The sequence below is a fragment of the Hesperophylax consimilis genome, chromosome 14, assembly GCF_061612785.1.
Source record: "Hesperophylax consimilis isolate HC1 chromosome 14, BYU_Hcon_1.0, whole genome shotgun sequence".
NCBI lineage: Eukaryota > Metazoa > Arthropoda > Insecta > Trichoptera > Limnephilidae > Hesperophylax > Hesperophylax consimilis.
Window position 1 is genome coordinate 31,537,534 of NC_142849.1, and position 17,247 is coordinate 31,554,780.

General features: G+C 36.8%; 1 protein-coding gene across 1 annotated transcript in view; it reads right to left on the reverse strand.

Moving 5' to 3' along the window:
- The window catches only part of CstF64 (cleavage stimulation factor subunit 2 CstF64), a 30,960-nt gene that overhangs the window by 7,864 nt on the left and 5,849 nt on the right, over window positions 1-17,247 (reverse strand). Inside the window, exons 3-5 of the mRNA XM_089639361.1 lie at window positions 2,580-2,705; window positions 1,775-1,882; window positions 532-739 (exon numbers count right to left, since the gene is read on the reverse strand). Coding sequence (XP_089495487.1) covers window positions 532-739; window positions 1,775-1,882; window positions 2,580-2,705 — 442 coding nt within the window. The remainder of the gene's footprint in view (window positions 1-531; window positions 740-1,774; window positions 1,883-2,579; window positions 2,706-17,247) is intronic.

The window sequence follows — 17,247 nt, forward strand, 5'->3', positions numbered from 1 at the left end:
AAACGCATGCCAATATTTGCACACTATTGACATCTTCCGCATGAGAATGGCTCGATTTTAGGAATCGTTTATATGCTTGCAGATTGACTGGAGCGTTTGTATTTCTTCCAGGTTCCAGGTTCACAAATTCTTTTTCTTAAGACCCACTATATTTATGTACAGGTCGCTCAACGAGAAATGACGTGACCAACACGAACATACGATTGTGTATATTGGTGCATATGTACCCTTCTATGTGTGTCCTTGCGAAGATTAACCGAGAAACACCATTTTGTCTTGCTTATGCCTACTATGCACATATTTGTTATTCACTAGAAAGGGATACATATAAGGTATACTTTGATGAAAATTGAATACCTATTCAAAAAAATTTACAAGGTGTTCTTTTCTGAAGTCAAATAGCAAAATTGAAACATGGTGTAAAAAAAATGCACCTGTTACTTCTGTGTTCAATTCAACTCTGGTTGCTGTACCTATAACATGCTGTATGTTTCAGGAGATGGGAACAAAAGAAATATAATATATAATTACCTTGAAATGACTGCGGAACAGGCTGCGGCAATGGGGGTGGTACGGAGGTGGGGGTGGCCATGTTGGGTGGGGGTTGATTGATGCCGACTCCCCCCATGGCCACCGCGCCTGCTCCCCCGATGGTGAGCGGACCCGTCAGCGTGCTCGGGGGCTTGTCCCCCCCTTGCAGGATGGTGGAGGGAACTGGCGTTATGGGGTGCAGCATGGTCTAGAATGGGAGAGTATTTATTAACTTATTATTTCAACAGATGCGTGGCGGTTGATGGGGACCCTTTGATCTCTCCAGCCGGACTCTCTAGACCAAACGCCTTGAACCGCAGTGGGAGGGATGGATTCACAAGTCACTCCTGGACACATTGACCCCCAGATTCCTACCCACCCCTCATACCTATTTCCTTCCCAGAACTCTCTAGAGTTAATATAAAAAATAAATAAATTAGTATTGATTTCATTTTAACATAAAGTTTAAGGTTAGACTCATGGAATTCAATACTTCATTTTTGTGAAAGCACCATAAAACAATTTTGAATTCCTTAATTATTTTTTAGAATTGTACATTTATCGGATAAGAGCAGTAGGTGGAAGAAACACGCACTTTTAGGAAATTAAAAATAAAACTTGAAGAAAAAATTAAATATTCCATTTTTTCTTGTAATGTCAAATTCAAAAGTTGAGCATAACCTCACATTTGAATCTACTACAATAATTATGTTCTAAAATTGGTCTTACCTCGGTGGTGCAAAGTAGTACAAATTTTCATTTTACAATGTTCTACACTTTCTAGACAAACTGTATATATTATTATTATTAACTGTTTTAAAGTGCATTCATAATAATAATTATTGAATATACGCAATTATTCAGGTGTTATTATTATTAAACTTTTGCATGCCGCAGGGATAGGCACAATCATGAAGTAGCCATTCTGGGGAAAATTTTACATTGGCACATAAAGAGTTTAAAATGACTTAATTACTTCACAATATTATTACACATCTATTACATTAAATTTTCACATCTAAGCTCAACGTTTTGCTTACTCGAGACTAGAGAAAAGCCAAAAATTTGTAAAGGTTACCGTCAGTTTCAAGTAGTCATTGACTCTTTGATGGCATTGGGTAAAAAAATATGCCTCCCATCACATAAAATGTGATTATTTTTTATGCTAAAAGAATTACATAGCAACATTGCATTTTAAAAAGTACATAAAATGATTTACGAAAATTTAAAATTAATAAATTACCACAGCTGTAGCGGGATCGATAATCCTCATCACAACTTGAGCTTGGAGCAGTGCATAGGCCAGTTGAGGGTTTTGGAGAAGCATGTGCCTTGCTTCACTCGGATTATTCTGGAAAGCATATATGATTCATTATAATCCAATCGTCACCATCACACAAAATATGACTACCAGAGTCGTAAAATACTTTGCAAAAGAAGAAAACTACTCATTTATAAATGAAAATAAGACAGGGGCTCGATTCTTCAATGCAGGCCGCTCGCAATCACCGTCGAGCCTTGGTAGTCAGTCCGGTAGTCATTGTATCTCCGTTCATAACACCCCCATCCCGTTCTTCATCTCTAGATGTCGAAACTAAGGCGAGTACAGTTTACAGTTTGTTTTTGACATTTCAAACTATCACCATAGAAATGGCAAAAACATGAACAATATAATCATCTCTTCAACCCTTCACCAAAGTAAATTTTTTCTCATTAAACCCTCAAGCGAAACAGAACAGAAACCGTTGATAATTTTTTCCTGCAATTTTTAAAATATTTTATTTAGCCAAGTGTTATAGAGCACGAGACAATTATAATATTTTATAGGTTCCAAAGACTGTCATGGGCTGGAAAGTAGAAAGTGCCCTAGAGGAACCGATCCAGAGGCAGACCGAGGAGGAGGGATTGGAGGATTGGACTGAGGTCTGGAGGTAAATGACGAAAGATTGCTGCCAGTGGCAACATTTGAGAGGGAGGCCAAATCCCACCTTCGGATGATGATGATCATCGCACAACACACTTAATAATACAGGTTATTTAAAAGTTACCTTAATGCACAATTTCATTTGCTTCATGAGTTCAAACATTTGCTCCGGGGGGAGAGACGCTACGGCCTTACTGATAGCTTCCGGAGCTTTTTCAGGTTCCACTGCTTCTCCATAGGGATTTTCAATCTAAAATACAAAGAGATTAATTGAGTTTTGTTATTTTTCATGGTTCAATTAATTTAGAAGGCATATTTAACTCCTTTCAAGTTAAGACTTTAAAGTAAAAAATTATTCCATTCAGAATTCGACCCAATGTGCGAGCGATGAAAGTAGCCTAATGCTGTAGAAATGATATCACTGAGGTGTATGTGTAGTAAATTTACATGTTATATAGTTACTTCTACTATATGGTTTTCCAATAAGAGGTGTTATTTTGAATAGCCCGCTATTTCGGTAGATGTTACTTTTGAAGCTGTCATTTTTTGACATTTGACAAGTAGAAACTACGCCATTAATAAAAATGGAACGATACACGCTTCAACAACGCATTGAAATTATTAAAATTCACATGGTGAAAATTTGGCAGAGACGGTTCGTAAAACTCGAACATTTTTGGGTCGTCGTGAAGCACCTTGTCGGACCGCAATACAGAAATTGGTGGAAAAATTCGAGCTGTTAGGACAACTTAGTGATGTGAAGAATAAAACCCGTGCACGTCGCTCAAGAACGTCTTCTTTGAAGAAAACCCAGGTTTGTTCATTCCTCGTCGTTTGTGTCTTAAGGCTTATAAAGTTCAATTAACACAAGAACTCAAGGCGGCCGATCATCAACAACACCTCTAAAATAAAATAACACCTCTTATTGGAAAACCCTGTACATACTTGTTAATGTATATTTTTTACCATTTCTCTTTTACTGTACCTTTCTTCATCTGTATATACTGGTGTATAACCGTTTCATTAAGACTATTAAAAACAAATAAAATCATGATTGACAAGCGTCACAAATGTGAAGATCCAGAAAGTGAACCAAATACTGGAATTGAGTCAAGACCAAAGTTGCTTATTGTGGTAATTATGTTAACCACTCAGAACATTAGAACGTCAAAAGACGTAAATATGATAATAGCGGTCAAGACATTAGAACGTCTTTTCACGTAAACGTGCGAGATTTTACAAAAATCGATTTATTTCCATCACTAGTATAAGGATTGCCATGATTTAAAAAACAGAGTATCGATAATGAATAACGCTACGCGTCTGTATTCAAGAATATCTATGGAACGTAGAGGTGCATTATCTAAGCCGATTGGATCTGTCATCTTGTTTGTTCATAATTTATTACGTTTCTAAATAATTTATTAAAAATATTTTAGTTTGGACGGTTAATATTTTGAGGTGACTAATAGTTTTTAATTATATTTCTTCAATATATTAAGTGTTATTTCTTTATGATACTCAGAAAAAAGTACATTTTTCATGGCTTTGAAATAATGGTCAGCGATTTTTACATATTTTTGACGTTTTCATAAAATGTATATTTAGAAACGCAAATATTTACGTATAACAACACAATACGATAGTGAATTTCATAATCTTTCCAAAACATTTTTTAGAATGAGGCTACGTTTCCCAAAACGTGAGTTATGAAGCTTTTAGCAAAACTCGTAAATAACACAAAAATTTTCACGTTTTCACAGTTCTCAAAGGAACACAGAGTAAATAAAAGTCTTTGTCTGAGAGGTTATAATAAAGTTTTGTTTAAATAATTTGTGTGTAGCGGAGTAAAGAAATTTTACTCCTTCTGTCTCACAACATACTCCAATTGGGGATGCCAGGGTCTCGCTGTCTCCATACTGATGGGAGCAGTTGGGACTCTTGTACAGTATTCACATTTAAAAAAATGTGATTATTTATTTATGTTAGTTAAAAAATAATTTATCTCAGTTGTTATGTGTCATAACTTATAGTATCATTATTTCAGTTTTCCAAAGGAGAGAAAAATTAAAGTAAAATGGATTGACTGGTTTCCTACTTGACATAATTTCATTTGTTCATCTCACTTTGACCAAAATGATTTTAAACCAGCAACAAAAATTCGCAGACTTATTGCATGGGCTGTTCCTAAATTCAAACTACCACTTATGTATAATTCTGCGTGATATCTATTTATTTTTTTACAAAGAATATTTTTTGAATTTTAGGTTACATGAGAAGAATAAATATTTTTTCTCCACCGTTGCACAAGTTTCTGCTGTTTTAACCAATATTGTTTTTGTTATTTACAGCTCTCAAGTGAACCCACAATCTCTACTTCGCTCAATACAACTGCAGCGCAAACACCAACAATTGAAGATTCGCATGGGGAAAAAAAGTTGCAGCTATCTATTGAATTTTTAAAAAATTAAAATGGATCTCAAAAATTACACATAAAACGTTAAGCAACCTAAAGGCGATATAAGAAGAAATTTAAATCAATGAAAGATGTCATAAATGCATTAAAAAAATAAATCTGATAAATGCAGATCAACAATAGCTGTTAGAGAGCTCCGAAAGTGGAGTCAGAGACCTGATGACTCGGTGTAATATAAGGCTAACATCAGGATGTACCGTTAAAACAAAATATACTACCTGACTAAAAACTTTTGCAAACCCTTCACTTCTGTTCTATTCTAGTTTAAAGCCTATGAATGTGTCAGACAAAATTTTGAGAAATGCTTCTGATTTCGAAAAACACTGCGTCAACCGCAGACAACGCCGGGTACTTCAGCTAGTTCATGAAACTACCTCCTCGACACGCTGAGCACAAGGACCTACTTCAATGTCACCATTCACAAACAAATTATGTAGTAAACTCGCCAATTCCTTGTCTACATAGTTTAGCAAATAAATATTCCAATTATTCTTAGTTCAAAACATACTTTTTTATGTCAAGATATTATGTTTTATTCAATCCGACTGTAAACCACTGTAATATAAGAAATATTTTTTGCAACCATTGTTTATAACTACATATAACCCTGATATACAAAATTTCAATCTACCCAATGTAAAAGCCCCATGACTTTTTATCAAATGAAAGATAAACTTAAATAATTCAATTAAAATGTCGATTTTTACACCATTAAAATATAATAATATTTGGCTAATTTATATAGCGCCGTTTCGTGAGAAATCACCTCAAGGGCGCTGGACCATTGTGTCTTGTAATCCCTACCCATCATCATTTGAAAGTATTGCTAATGATGAACGCTGTCGGAATTTGTAGGTACAGGAATCTGTTCTAGTATTAGTGTCAATGTAATTGGCATGTTTCATGTGTAGGTTTGCAAAGGAGCGGACACTTTAGCAGAAGCGAAGGCGTGCAATGGTAATGTAGTTAACAAAATCGGCGACATACGGTTCCAAAGTAAAAATACTTGACAGCATATGTACTTGTATTATATTATCTTTGGTCATGACTAGAGACACCAATTCATGGCATTAAGGATATTTTCACGAATTAAAGCGATAAATGGTGTTTTTCCTGTGAATAGTGTTGACGCAGAAAGATTTTTATGCGCTATAATCTTGTACAGATAGTAATCTTTGTAACGTCAAAGAATTGTGCAAGTTTGGATTGCCACGGTAGTGCCTGATTATTGTTTTGTTGAGAGTTTTTCGGGTGGCTGCCCTGCGATCGGTTTGACGGGCGAACAAAAATTACGCGGGTAGGGAGATTGGGAACAATACGCGGGAGGACGATTCCGCGGTGCGCGTGGCGTTAGGCGAGAAAAAATGGAGATCGAAATTATTAGAAAAAGATCGCGCGAATACCTTGAACTTATCCTTTGGAGACTTTCCGTTTAAATTTACAAAACACATAACCAACGTTTCGACTCCTGTGTGAGATCGGCCTGTGCTTGTTCGAGTGTTGTGGCTTGAAGAGATGAAAATATACAATCGGTTATTTGGATTAAAAAATGGTTTTATTTGTGAAGCGTAATTCCTTGGAGACTACACTGGATTACCAAGCATGCTGTCGAGGTGACACAAAGATGAATCATCATTGTTCCGTTAAACGTTCAATGGATGCTGTTTAATTGAGGATGGCCTCGCGCACTCCATCAGACGAATCTCTACCCGACGCAACCTGCTCACCGCTGGCGGACTCTCAAAACACCTTCAGACGTGACAACATGATCAAGGTTCTTCAATGCTTTTACACATTATGTCTTCTTGCCTTAGCCCCATAATAGCCCTGGTGATTGACAAGAGTCCATGCTCATCAGACGCTCATCAGACGCTCATCAGACGTGACATCAGACGTGACATTGGCGCTCCAACGTAAATAAAGTTTAAAACAACTTTAGGTGCTCGTATTTAAGCCTATGGCAAGGGGATACTCTCTATCGTATCAAATTTAAGATTAAAAATTGTAATTTAATAATTTTTAATGTATAAATTCTCTAATAATATGCTTAATGTTTATATATAATGTGCATTACGAAGTACTTATATGTGTGCATTGCGTGGTTGCGTTGTGGCTTCGTTCGCTTTACATTGATGTTTTGTTCGGTAGACGGTGTACAATTTTGACGTGAACTAGCTTCGTTCGCTTATTTGCTCGAAATATATTTTTTTAAATTAACTACTGAATGATATTCGGGCACTGTTGTTTTAATCCACTGGTAACACGGACCTGTCAGTTGATATTGTTTTGAACATAGTGACAGCGATAATGTTTATTATTGTCGATCATTTGATATGTCATTACATTTGTAAATGCGAGCTATACACTTATATAGAATTTGAACACATTTGTTACGACTTGCGGTAACGTGTTAGTGTACCAGATTTTTTTTTAAATTTAAGAGTTAATGTTTTTTAAATAATTTTTGACAAATTTCTCAAAAAAATTTTTTTTTTTCCTTTTAATTAAAATGGCGATTCCTAACATCAATAGTTGTACGAGGGAGGAGTTGATGATACTTTTAGAAGATAGAAAAATTGTTCCAGAAGCAACCCTAACAGCAATGAGACAACAGGCACGTAATTTTAATCTATCATTAAAAGAAGGGGGCTCCGAATCAATAGACAAATCCTTGGATCCTCAAGTAAATAATATAACAAATAACTACTATTATTCAGCAAGAAAGGAAGATGAAGTCTATTCATGGCAGTTACGTTTTGACGGGACGTCAGACGTCAGGGATTTTTTGTACAGGGTCGAGGAACTGAGTAGAGCCAGGAAAACTAAGACAGAAAATTTGGTTTTGGGTTTTGGTGAACTTCTTGAAGGAAAGGCGGCCAACTGGTTTCGTGCATTAGATAAAGAGAATTTAAATTGGAGTACATTGAGAAATAAGCTTATAGATCGTTATGAACGCGAAGACAGCCAGGTAGAAGCAACGCGAGCAATTTACACTATGCGACAGGAACCTAACGACACTGTTGCTGATTTCGTGGACAATTTGAGAATAGCGAATTCCAAATTACTAGAATCCCTATCTGATCAGCAGTTGGTGCGTCTGGCAAGGCATAGTCTTTTAGACAAATATGCAAGTGTATTAGCCTCCAGCGACACATCCGATCTAGAGTCCCTAGTTTCAGCTTGCACAAAAATAGAGATGTACACTTCAAAGCAACCCTCACATAGTCAACCTCGGCGAGCTGTTCATTTTGAAGGACCGACTTCTTCTTCTTCTCGAAATAATTCTTCCCAGAACAATAGATCTTTTTATTGCAATTTTTGTAAATTACAGGGCCACTCTTGGAATAACTGCAGGAAAAGACAAAATCAAAATCAACGTCGGTTTTCAAAAAACTAAAGGGCGGTTTTCACCATCTTACGTACGAGGATGAGGGGAACCGTACTTTGTTTTCATCTTTAGAGTGTTCTAAGACACGTGCAATGCAGGCATTCACGCCTCTGGAACATGCTAAGGATGACATCAGACCACATATTAATATTAACATTGCAAATAGGATCTTTTCATGTTTATTGGATAGCGGCGCTTCGGTTAGTTGTTTTGGGGGGAATATTTATAATTTTTTTACTAGTTTAGGATTTGAATTAAGATATTTAAATTCTTTTGTTACCACTGCAGACGGTAAACACCAAGATGTAATAGGCACGATGCGAATACCTGTTACCTTTAATGAAAAAATTAAAGATATTTTATTCTTTGTAATTCCGTCACTTTCACCTACGATTATTTTGGGGGTCGACTTTTGGAGACAGTTCCAAGTAGCTCCGCAACTGTTTCCAGAAGTAAACATCACAAGTAATGATTTTGAGAGGGGCATTAATGAAATTAGAAAAATTACTGCAGCTTCATTTCTCTCTCCAAAAGATAATTGGAAGTTAAAAGAAATCATCAAAAAATTTGAAACAATTTCATTTGAAAAATGTGGGTTAGGACTCACCCATCTTGTGCAACATCATATAGAAACCACGGGACTACCGATAAAGCAACGTTACTATCCTTTGTCTCCAGCGCGTCAACGCTTATTAGAAGCTGAATTAAAGGAAATGTTAGCTTTAGGTGTTGTTCGCCCTTCACGATCGGCTTGGTCTAGTCCAGTGCTTCTAGTAACAAAAAAAGATGGTTCCGCAAGATTCTGTCTTGACAGTCGAAAAATCAACGCAATTATGAGGCGAGATTCATATCCACTACCATACGTGTCACGCATTTTGGACAAGCTTCGTGGCGCGCGTTTTATTTCGTCTGTGGACCTCTCGAAAGCTTTTTGGCAGATTGCTCTAGATGAGTCCTCAGCTCCTATCACAGCATTTGTTGTACCTGGTTATGGTCTTTACGAGTTTACGCGTATGCCCTTTGGCCTAAAAAATGCACCCAGCGAATTACAACGTCTAATTGATAAGCTATTTGGCCCTGAATTTGATGAAAATGTGTTTGGATATGTAGACGACTTAATATTAATATCGGTTGATTTTGAATCTCACTTAAAACTACTACGAAAGGTTTTCGAACGATTAAAAGAAGCTGGTCTAACAATAAATTTAAAAAAGAGTGAGTTTTGCAAGAAAGAACTAAAATACTTAGGTTACGTGGTAGATTCAGAAGGACTACGGACAGATCCGGTTAAAGTTGATTGTATCAAACAATATCCAATCCCGAAAAACTCAAAGCAAATTAAAGCTTTCATTGGATTGTGCGGTTATTACCGCAGGTTTATTAAAGACTTTTCCACCGTAGCAGCACCGTTAACTAAACTTACTGGCTCAAGAAAAGGAGTAAGTAATTTTAAATGGTCTCAAGAAGCAGAGGACGCATTCAACAAATTAAAAGAAGCCCTTACAACAGCTCCCGTAATGAATTGTCCAGACTTCCTTTCATTATACATTGCGATGCCAGCGCAGTCGGAATCGGTGGAGTTTTAACGCAGAACTTTAACGGTGAGGAACACCCAGTGTCTTACTTTTCGCGTTGCTTAAATGTTCATGAAAAAAATTATGGTGTCACAGAGCGCGAGATTCTTGCAGTTTTGGACTCGGTTAATCACTTCAGACCATATATAGAGGGGACTCATTTCACTGTGATTACGGATCACTCAAGTTTGCAATGGTTGGTGTCTCTTTCGAACCCTACCGGTCGGTTAGCTAGATGGTCTACGCGATTGTCGCAATTTTCTTTTGATGTCATACATAGAAAAGGCAAATTACATACGGTACCTGACGCACTATCCCGTATGGAAGTCTCATTATTGTCGACAGGGGATGCGCCTGCTCCAGTTCCCACAAGTACTGATACGTGGTACAATAATTTGTTCTCTAATTGTCTTAATGCACCTCAAAGATTTATTAATTTCAGAATTCTGGGTAACGAACTATTTAGACACTGTAAGACCCGTTTCGCCCTTTGCGAAGATACGGCGTGGAAATTAGTAGTACCTGCAGAGAAACGTATAGATATCTTGAGGAAAGAACACGAATCAGACCTTTCATGTCATCCGGGAATATTTAGGACTTACAAAAAGGTTCATCTACATTATTATTGGCCTGGAATGTATAAGGATGTGAAAAACTTCGTAAATCGGTGCAAAACATGCAAAGCTCATAAGATTAATACAGCTGCACCGGCGGGGATTTCTGTTAATCCAAAAATAGTCAACAGACCAATGAAAATGTTGTCCATTGACCTTGTCGGTCCACTGCCAAGAAGTTATTCCGGATTCACATATATTTTGTCAGTCGTAGACGTGTTTTCAAAATACACATGGATTTTCCCACTTAGGAACGCTACAACAAAAAGCATTGTTAAAAATGTAGAGCAGTACATTTTTCTCATTCATGGGGTCCCACAAACATTTGTTTGCGACAATGGCAAACAATATATATCTAATGAATTTAAAAAATTACTCTCTGACTATAATGTTCCGGCACCTTTCTATAATGCTTACTACACGCCACAAAATAACGTCGTAGAACGTTATAACCAAACGATAGGTACTACACTGTCTATTTTGACCGAGTCCGACCAACGTAATTGGTCTAGGTTTCTGCCACAAATACAGTCAGCACTTAACAATACGGTTAACTTCGCGACAGGTTACACACCTTTTTTTTTAATGCACGGGCGTGAACAAATAATTGATGGCAATTTTCATAAAAATTTGATCTCTAGCGGTGCGGATTCGAATTTAGAGGAATCAAGAGATAGTTTTGCTAAGAAATTAGAGGACTTGGCTCCGATTTACAATAAAGTTTCGGAGGCCTTGTTGCAGGCTTATAGGAAAAATGCTCAACATTATAATTTACGTAGGAAGTCGGTAAATTATGAAGTTGGAGATGTGGTGTGGAGGAAAAATTTTGTCCAATCGAGTGGACCCAATTTCTTTTCGCACAAATTGGCTCCGAGGTTTGTGCGAAACGTTATCAAAAACAAAGTTTCTAATTTAGTGTATACCCTTGCAGACATGCAAGGCAAGGTAGTAGGAAATTTTCATGTTAAGGACATAGTTCGTTTAGATTAAGTTTAGTTTAGTATATCATAGGAAGCCAATGAAATAGTGTAAAGGACTACCAACCCTTCATGCTGCTTCATTCCCTTCTTTATGTGTTTGTTCCGGTCACGTGTTCTGGAGTTTGGTACCTTCAGGACTTGTGCTTGGAATAAACGCAACATTCTAGTGTACTGATGATAGATTTCATTTTTTTATCCTCGTTGGACTAGAATAGGAACAACTTCACAAAAGATGTTTCTCTGATCCTAGTGATCAGTGGCGCCCATTAATTTAGTTTAGGTCTTAATTCTTTATTATCATTTAAACTTTACTGAGATTTATTCTTATTTACGTTTTGAGTAATTTTCATTTTAAATGAGACGATTCGTCTTCTTACTGTTGTGAGCTTAGTAGTGCGACGCACACGCACACACACACATTGGTACGTTCCGTCAGCATAATGGACATAAGTTTAGTTGTCATTATTCTTTGGTCTGAACCCTTCTTTCACAAGTTCATTGGAGTTTTCTTATACTTTTGTCAAGTATCGAAGTTTTATTAGTATCCAAAGAGTCTCCAGGGGACTTGGAAAGAAGGATTCTTATTTTTTTTGTGTGTGAAAGAATTGAGCAATTTTTCATACACAAGATTATGTAATTTCTATTTTAGTTGTTCAATGTACTAGTTTTATGATTAAATATATTTAGTTTAATATATATATTTTTAAGTCTTAGTTTCTTAAGGAAATTCTCAAATTGTGTTGTTTCAAACAAAGGGAAGTACATACTGCTTTGGCGTACTTACCTATTAAATAATTCCGTCTGGATATTATCGTTTTACCTCTGCTACGTAAGAGTGTGTCTTTGTACAGTTTTGTTAGTCATAAGTACAATTTGGTTAGTTATAAGTAATATATGCATAAGTATCTCATTGCTAGTACCAGTGTTATGCTGTAAATTTTGTAGTACAAGTGTCGATCTCTTGAATTGTGCTCGTACACCTCGTAACCTGTGTCAATTATCTAAAGCACATAGTTGAACACCAATTATATTTTGTTTGTCCAAGAAATTTCGACTCTTTGCTTACATGGTAAGTGAAATTTTTGTTAGAATGCCATCTAGGTTACTTCCTTAGTCATATTTCTTGAGCAAGCAATGTTCATTCGAAGAGAATATGCTAGGTATTTTTTATATGTAAACCCTGATTCAACCACGATAGACAGGTTTATCTTCTGATTGTAAAACCTCATCTAAAATTCTTGGCATTAAGTTATGTAAATCCTGCACTGAACATTTTTAAATCAATGTTGTAATTGATTTTGTGAAGATCCCTTAGAGATTTAGTGGATTTTTATTTTGTTAAGTTCTATTGTTTCAAGTTTTTATCTTAGAATGGTAATTTTGATTTATATAAACATAGGGAGAGAAAGAGAGTTTAGGTAGTTACTTTATTTATTTTCTGTTAAAAATATATATGTGTTTTTGTTTTCTTCTTCAAAGAATAAAGTGGGAGCTTCAGTTCTCCATACTCACTGGTGTCTCAGAGAGATTATCTCTCGATAAGTGAGTAAGTGTTTGCGAATCTCATATTAGAGATATAAAAGTGAAGGTACAATCCTCATGTAAATATTAATAATAATAACGGTTGTGCAACACCAATCTGCGAATTGGTTTTCTCTTTTCGTTTTCTTGGTTTATAACTTGTTTAGTTTTATGGTTTTCTGTAAAAGCTTATTTATTTCTACTAGCTTTGTCTTTTATGTACATGTCCGGGAAAGAAAGGTATTTGCGTGATTTTTTTTGTTTTGGTAATTTTACTTCACTTCGCGGCGTAAAATTTCCGGGGGTTGCGGGGAATTGTAACGTCAAAGAATTGTGCAAGTTTGGATTGCCACGGTAGTGCCTGATTATTGTTTTGTTGAGAGTTTTTCGGGTGGCTGCCCTGCGATCGGTTTGACGGGCGAACAAAAATTACGCGGGTAGGGAGATTGGGAACAATACGCGGGAGGACGATTCCGCGGTGCGCGTGGCGTTAGGCGAGAAAAAATGGAGATCGAAATTATTAGAAAAAGATCGCGCGAATACCTTGAACTTATCCTTTGGAGACTTTCCGTTTAAATTTACAAAACACATAACCAACGTTTCGACTCCTGTGTGAGATCGGCCTGTGCTTGTTCGAGTGTTGTGGCTTGAAGAGATGAAAATATACAATCGGTTATTTGGATTAAAAAATGGTTTTATTTGTGAAGCGTAATTCCTTGGAGACTACACTGGATTACCAAGCATGCTGTCGAGGTGACACAAAGATGAATCATCATTGTTCCGTTAAACGTTCAATGGATGCTGTTTAATTGAGGATGGCCTCGCGCACTCCATCAGACGAATCTCTACCCGACGCAACCTGCTCACCGCTGGCGGACTCTCAAAACACCTTCAGACGTGACAACATGATCAAGGTTCTTCAATGCTTTTACACATTATGTCTTCTTGCCTTAGCCCCATAATAGCCCTGGTGATTGACAAGAGTCCATGCTCATCAGACGCTCATCAGACGCTCATCAGACGTGACATCAGACGTGACATTGGCGCTCCAACGTAAATAAAGTTTAAAACAACTTTAGGTGCTCGTATTTAAGCCTATGGCAAGGGGATACTCTCTATCGTATCAAATTTAAGATTAAAAATTGTAATTTAATAATTTTTAATGTATAAATTCTCTAATAATATGCTTAATGTTTATATATAATGTGCATTACGAAGTACTTATATGTGTGCATTGCGTGGTTGCGTTGTGGCTTCGTTCGCTTTACATTGATGTTTTGTTCGGTAGACGGTGTACAATTTTGACGTGAACTAGCTTCGTTCGCTTATTTGCTCGAAATATATTTTTTTAAATTAACTACTGAATGATATTCGGGCACTGTTGTTTTAATCCACTGGTAACACGGACCTGTCAGTTGATATTGTTTTGAACATAGTGACAGCGATAATGTTTATTATTGTCGATCATTTGATATGTCATTACATTTGTAAATGCGAGCTATACACTTATATAGAATTTGAACACATTTGTTACGACTTGCGGTAACGTGTTAGTGTACCAGATTTTTTTTTAAATTTAAGAGTTAATGTTTTTTAAATAATTTTTGACAAATTTCTCAAAAAAATTTTTTTTTTTCCTTTTAATTAAAATGGCGATTCCTAACATCAATAGTTGTACGAGGGAGGAGTTGATGATACTTTTAGAAGATAGAAAAATTGTTCCAGAAGCAACCCTAACAGCAATGAGACAACAGGCACGTAATTTTAATCTATCATTAAAAGAAGGGGGCTCCGAATCAATAGACAAATCCTTGGATCCTCAAGTAAATAATATAACAAATAACTACTATTATTCAGCAAGAAAGGAAGATGAAGTCTATTCATGGCAGTTACGTTTTGACGGGACGTCAGACGTCAGGGATTTTTTGTACAGGGTCGAGGAACTGAGTAGAGCCAGGAAAACTAAGACAGAAAATTTGGTTTTGGGTTTTGGTGAACTTCTTGAAGGAAAGGCGGCCAACTGGTTTCGTGCATTAGATAAAGAGAATTTAAATTGGAGTACATTGAGAAATAAGCTTATAGATCGTTATGAACGCGAAGACAGCCAGGTAGAAGCAACGCGAGCAATTTACACTATGCGACAGGAACCTAACGACACTGTTGCTGATTTCGTGGACAATTTGAGAATAGCGAATTCCAAATTACTAGAATCCCTATCTGATCAGCAGTTGGTGCGTCTGGCAAGGCATAGTCTTTTAGACAAATATGCAAGTGTATTAGCCTCCAGCGACACATCCGATCTAGAGTCCCTAGTTTCAGCTTGCACAAAAATAGAGATGTACACTTCAAAGCAACCCTCACATAGTCAACCTCGGCGAGCTGTTCATTTTGAAGGACCGACTTCTTCTTCTTCTCGAAATAATTCTTCCCAGAACAATAGATCTTTTTATTGCAATTTTTGTAAATTACAGGGCCACTCTTGGAATAACTGCAGGAAAAGACAAAATCAAAATCAACGTCGGTTTTCAAAAAACTAAAGGGCGGTTTTCACCATCTTACGTACGAGGATGAGGGGAACCGTACTTTGTTTTCATCTTTAGAGTGTTCTAAGACACGTGCAATGCAGGCATTCACGCCTCTGGAACATGCTAAGGATGACATCAGACCACATATTAATATTAACATTGCAAATAGGATCTTTTCATGTTTATTGGATAGCGGCGCTTCGGTTAGTTGTTTTGGGGGGAATATTTATAATTTTTTTACTAGTTTAGGATTTGAATTAAGATATTTAAATTCTTTTGTTACCACTGCAGACGGTAAACACCAAGATGTAATAGGCACGATGCGAATACCTGTTACCTTTAATGAAAAAATTAAAGATATTTTATTCTTTGTAATTCCGTCACTTTCACCTACGATTATTTTGGGGGTCGACTTTTGGAGACAGTTCCAAGTAGCTCCGCAACTGTTTCCAGAAGTAAACATCACAAGTAATGATTTTGAGAGGGGCATTAATGAAATTAGAAAAATTACTGCAGCTTCATTTCTCTCTCCAAAAGATAATTGGAAGTTAAAAGAAATCATCAAAAAATTTGAAACAATTTCATTTGAAAAATGTGGGTTAGGACTCACCCATCTTGTGCAACATCATATAGAAACCACGGGACTACCGATAAAGCAACGTTACTATCCTTTGTCTCCAGCGCGTCAACGCTTATTAGAAGCTGAATTAAAGGAAATGTTAGCTTTAGGTGTTGTTCGCCCTTCACGATCGGCTTGGTCTAGTCCAGTGCTTCTAGTAACAAAAAAAGATGGTTCCGCAAGATTCTGTCTTGACAGTCGAAAAATCAACGCAATTATGAGGCGAGATTCATATCCACTACCATACGTGTCACGCATTTTGGACAAGCTTCGTGGCGCGCGTTTTATTTCGTCTGTGGACCTCTCGAAAGCTTTTTGGCAGATTGCTCTAGATGAGTCCTCAGCTCCTATCACAGCATTTGTTGTACCTGGTTATGGTCTTTACGAGTTTACGCGTATGCCCTTTGGCCTAAAAAATGCACCCAGCGAATTACAACGTCTAATTGATAAGCTATTTGGCCCTGAATTTGATGAAAATGTGTTTGGATATGTAGACGACTTAATATTAATATCGGTTGATTTTGAATCTCACTTAAAACTACTACGAAAGGTTTTCGAACGATTAAAAGAAGCTGGTCTAACAATAAATTTAAAAAAGAGTGAGTTTTGCAAGAAAGAACTAAAATACTTAGGTTACGTGGTAGATTCAGAAGGACTACGGACAGATCCGGTTAAAGTTGATTGTATCAAACAATATCCAATCCCGAAAAACTCAAAGCAAATTAAAGCTTTCATTGGATTGTGCGGTTATTACCGCAGGTTTATTAAAGACTTTTCCACCGTAGCAGCACCGTTAACTAAACTTACTGGCTCAAGAAAAGGAGTAAGTAATTTTAAATGGTCTCAAGAAGCAGAGGACGCATTCAACAAATTAAAAGAAGCCCTTACAACAGCTCCCGTAATGAATTGTCCAGACTTCCTTTCATTATACATTGCGATGCCAGCGCAGTCGGAATCGGTGGAGTTTTAACGCAGAACTTTAACGGTGAGGAACACCCAGTGTCTTACTTTTCGCGTTGCTTAAACGTTCATGAAAAAAATTATGGTGTCACAGAGCGCGAGATTCTTGCAGTTTTGGACTCGGTTAATCACTTC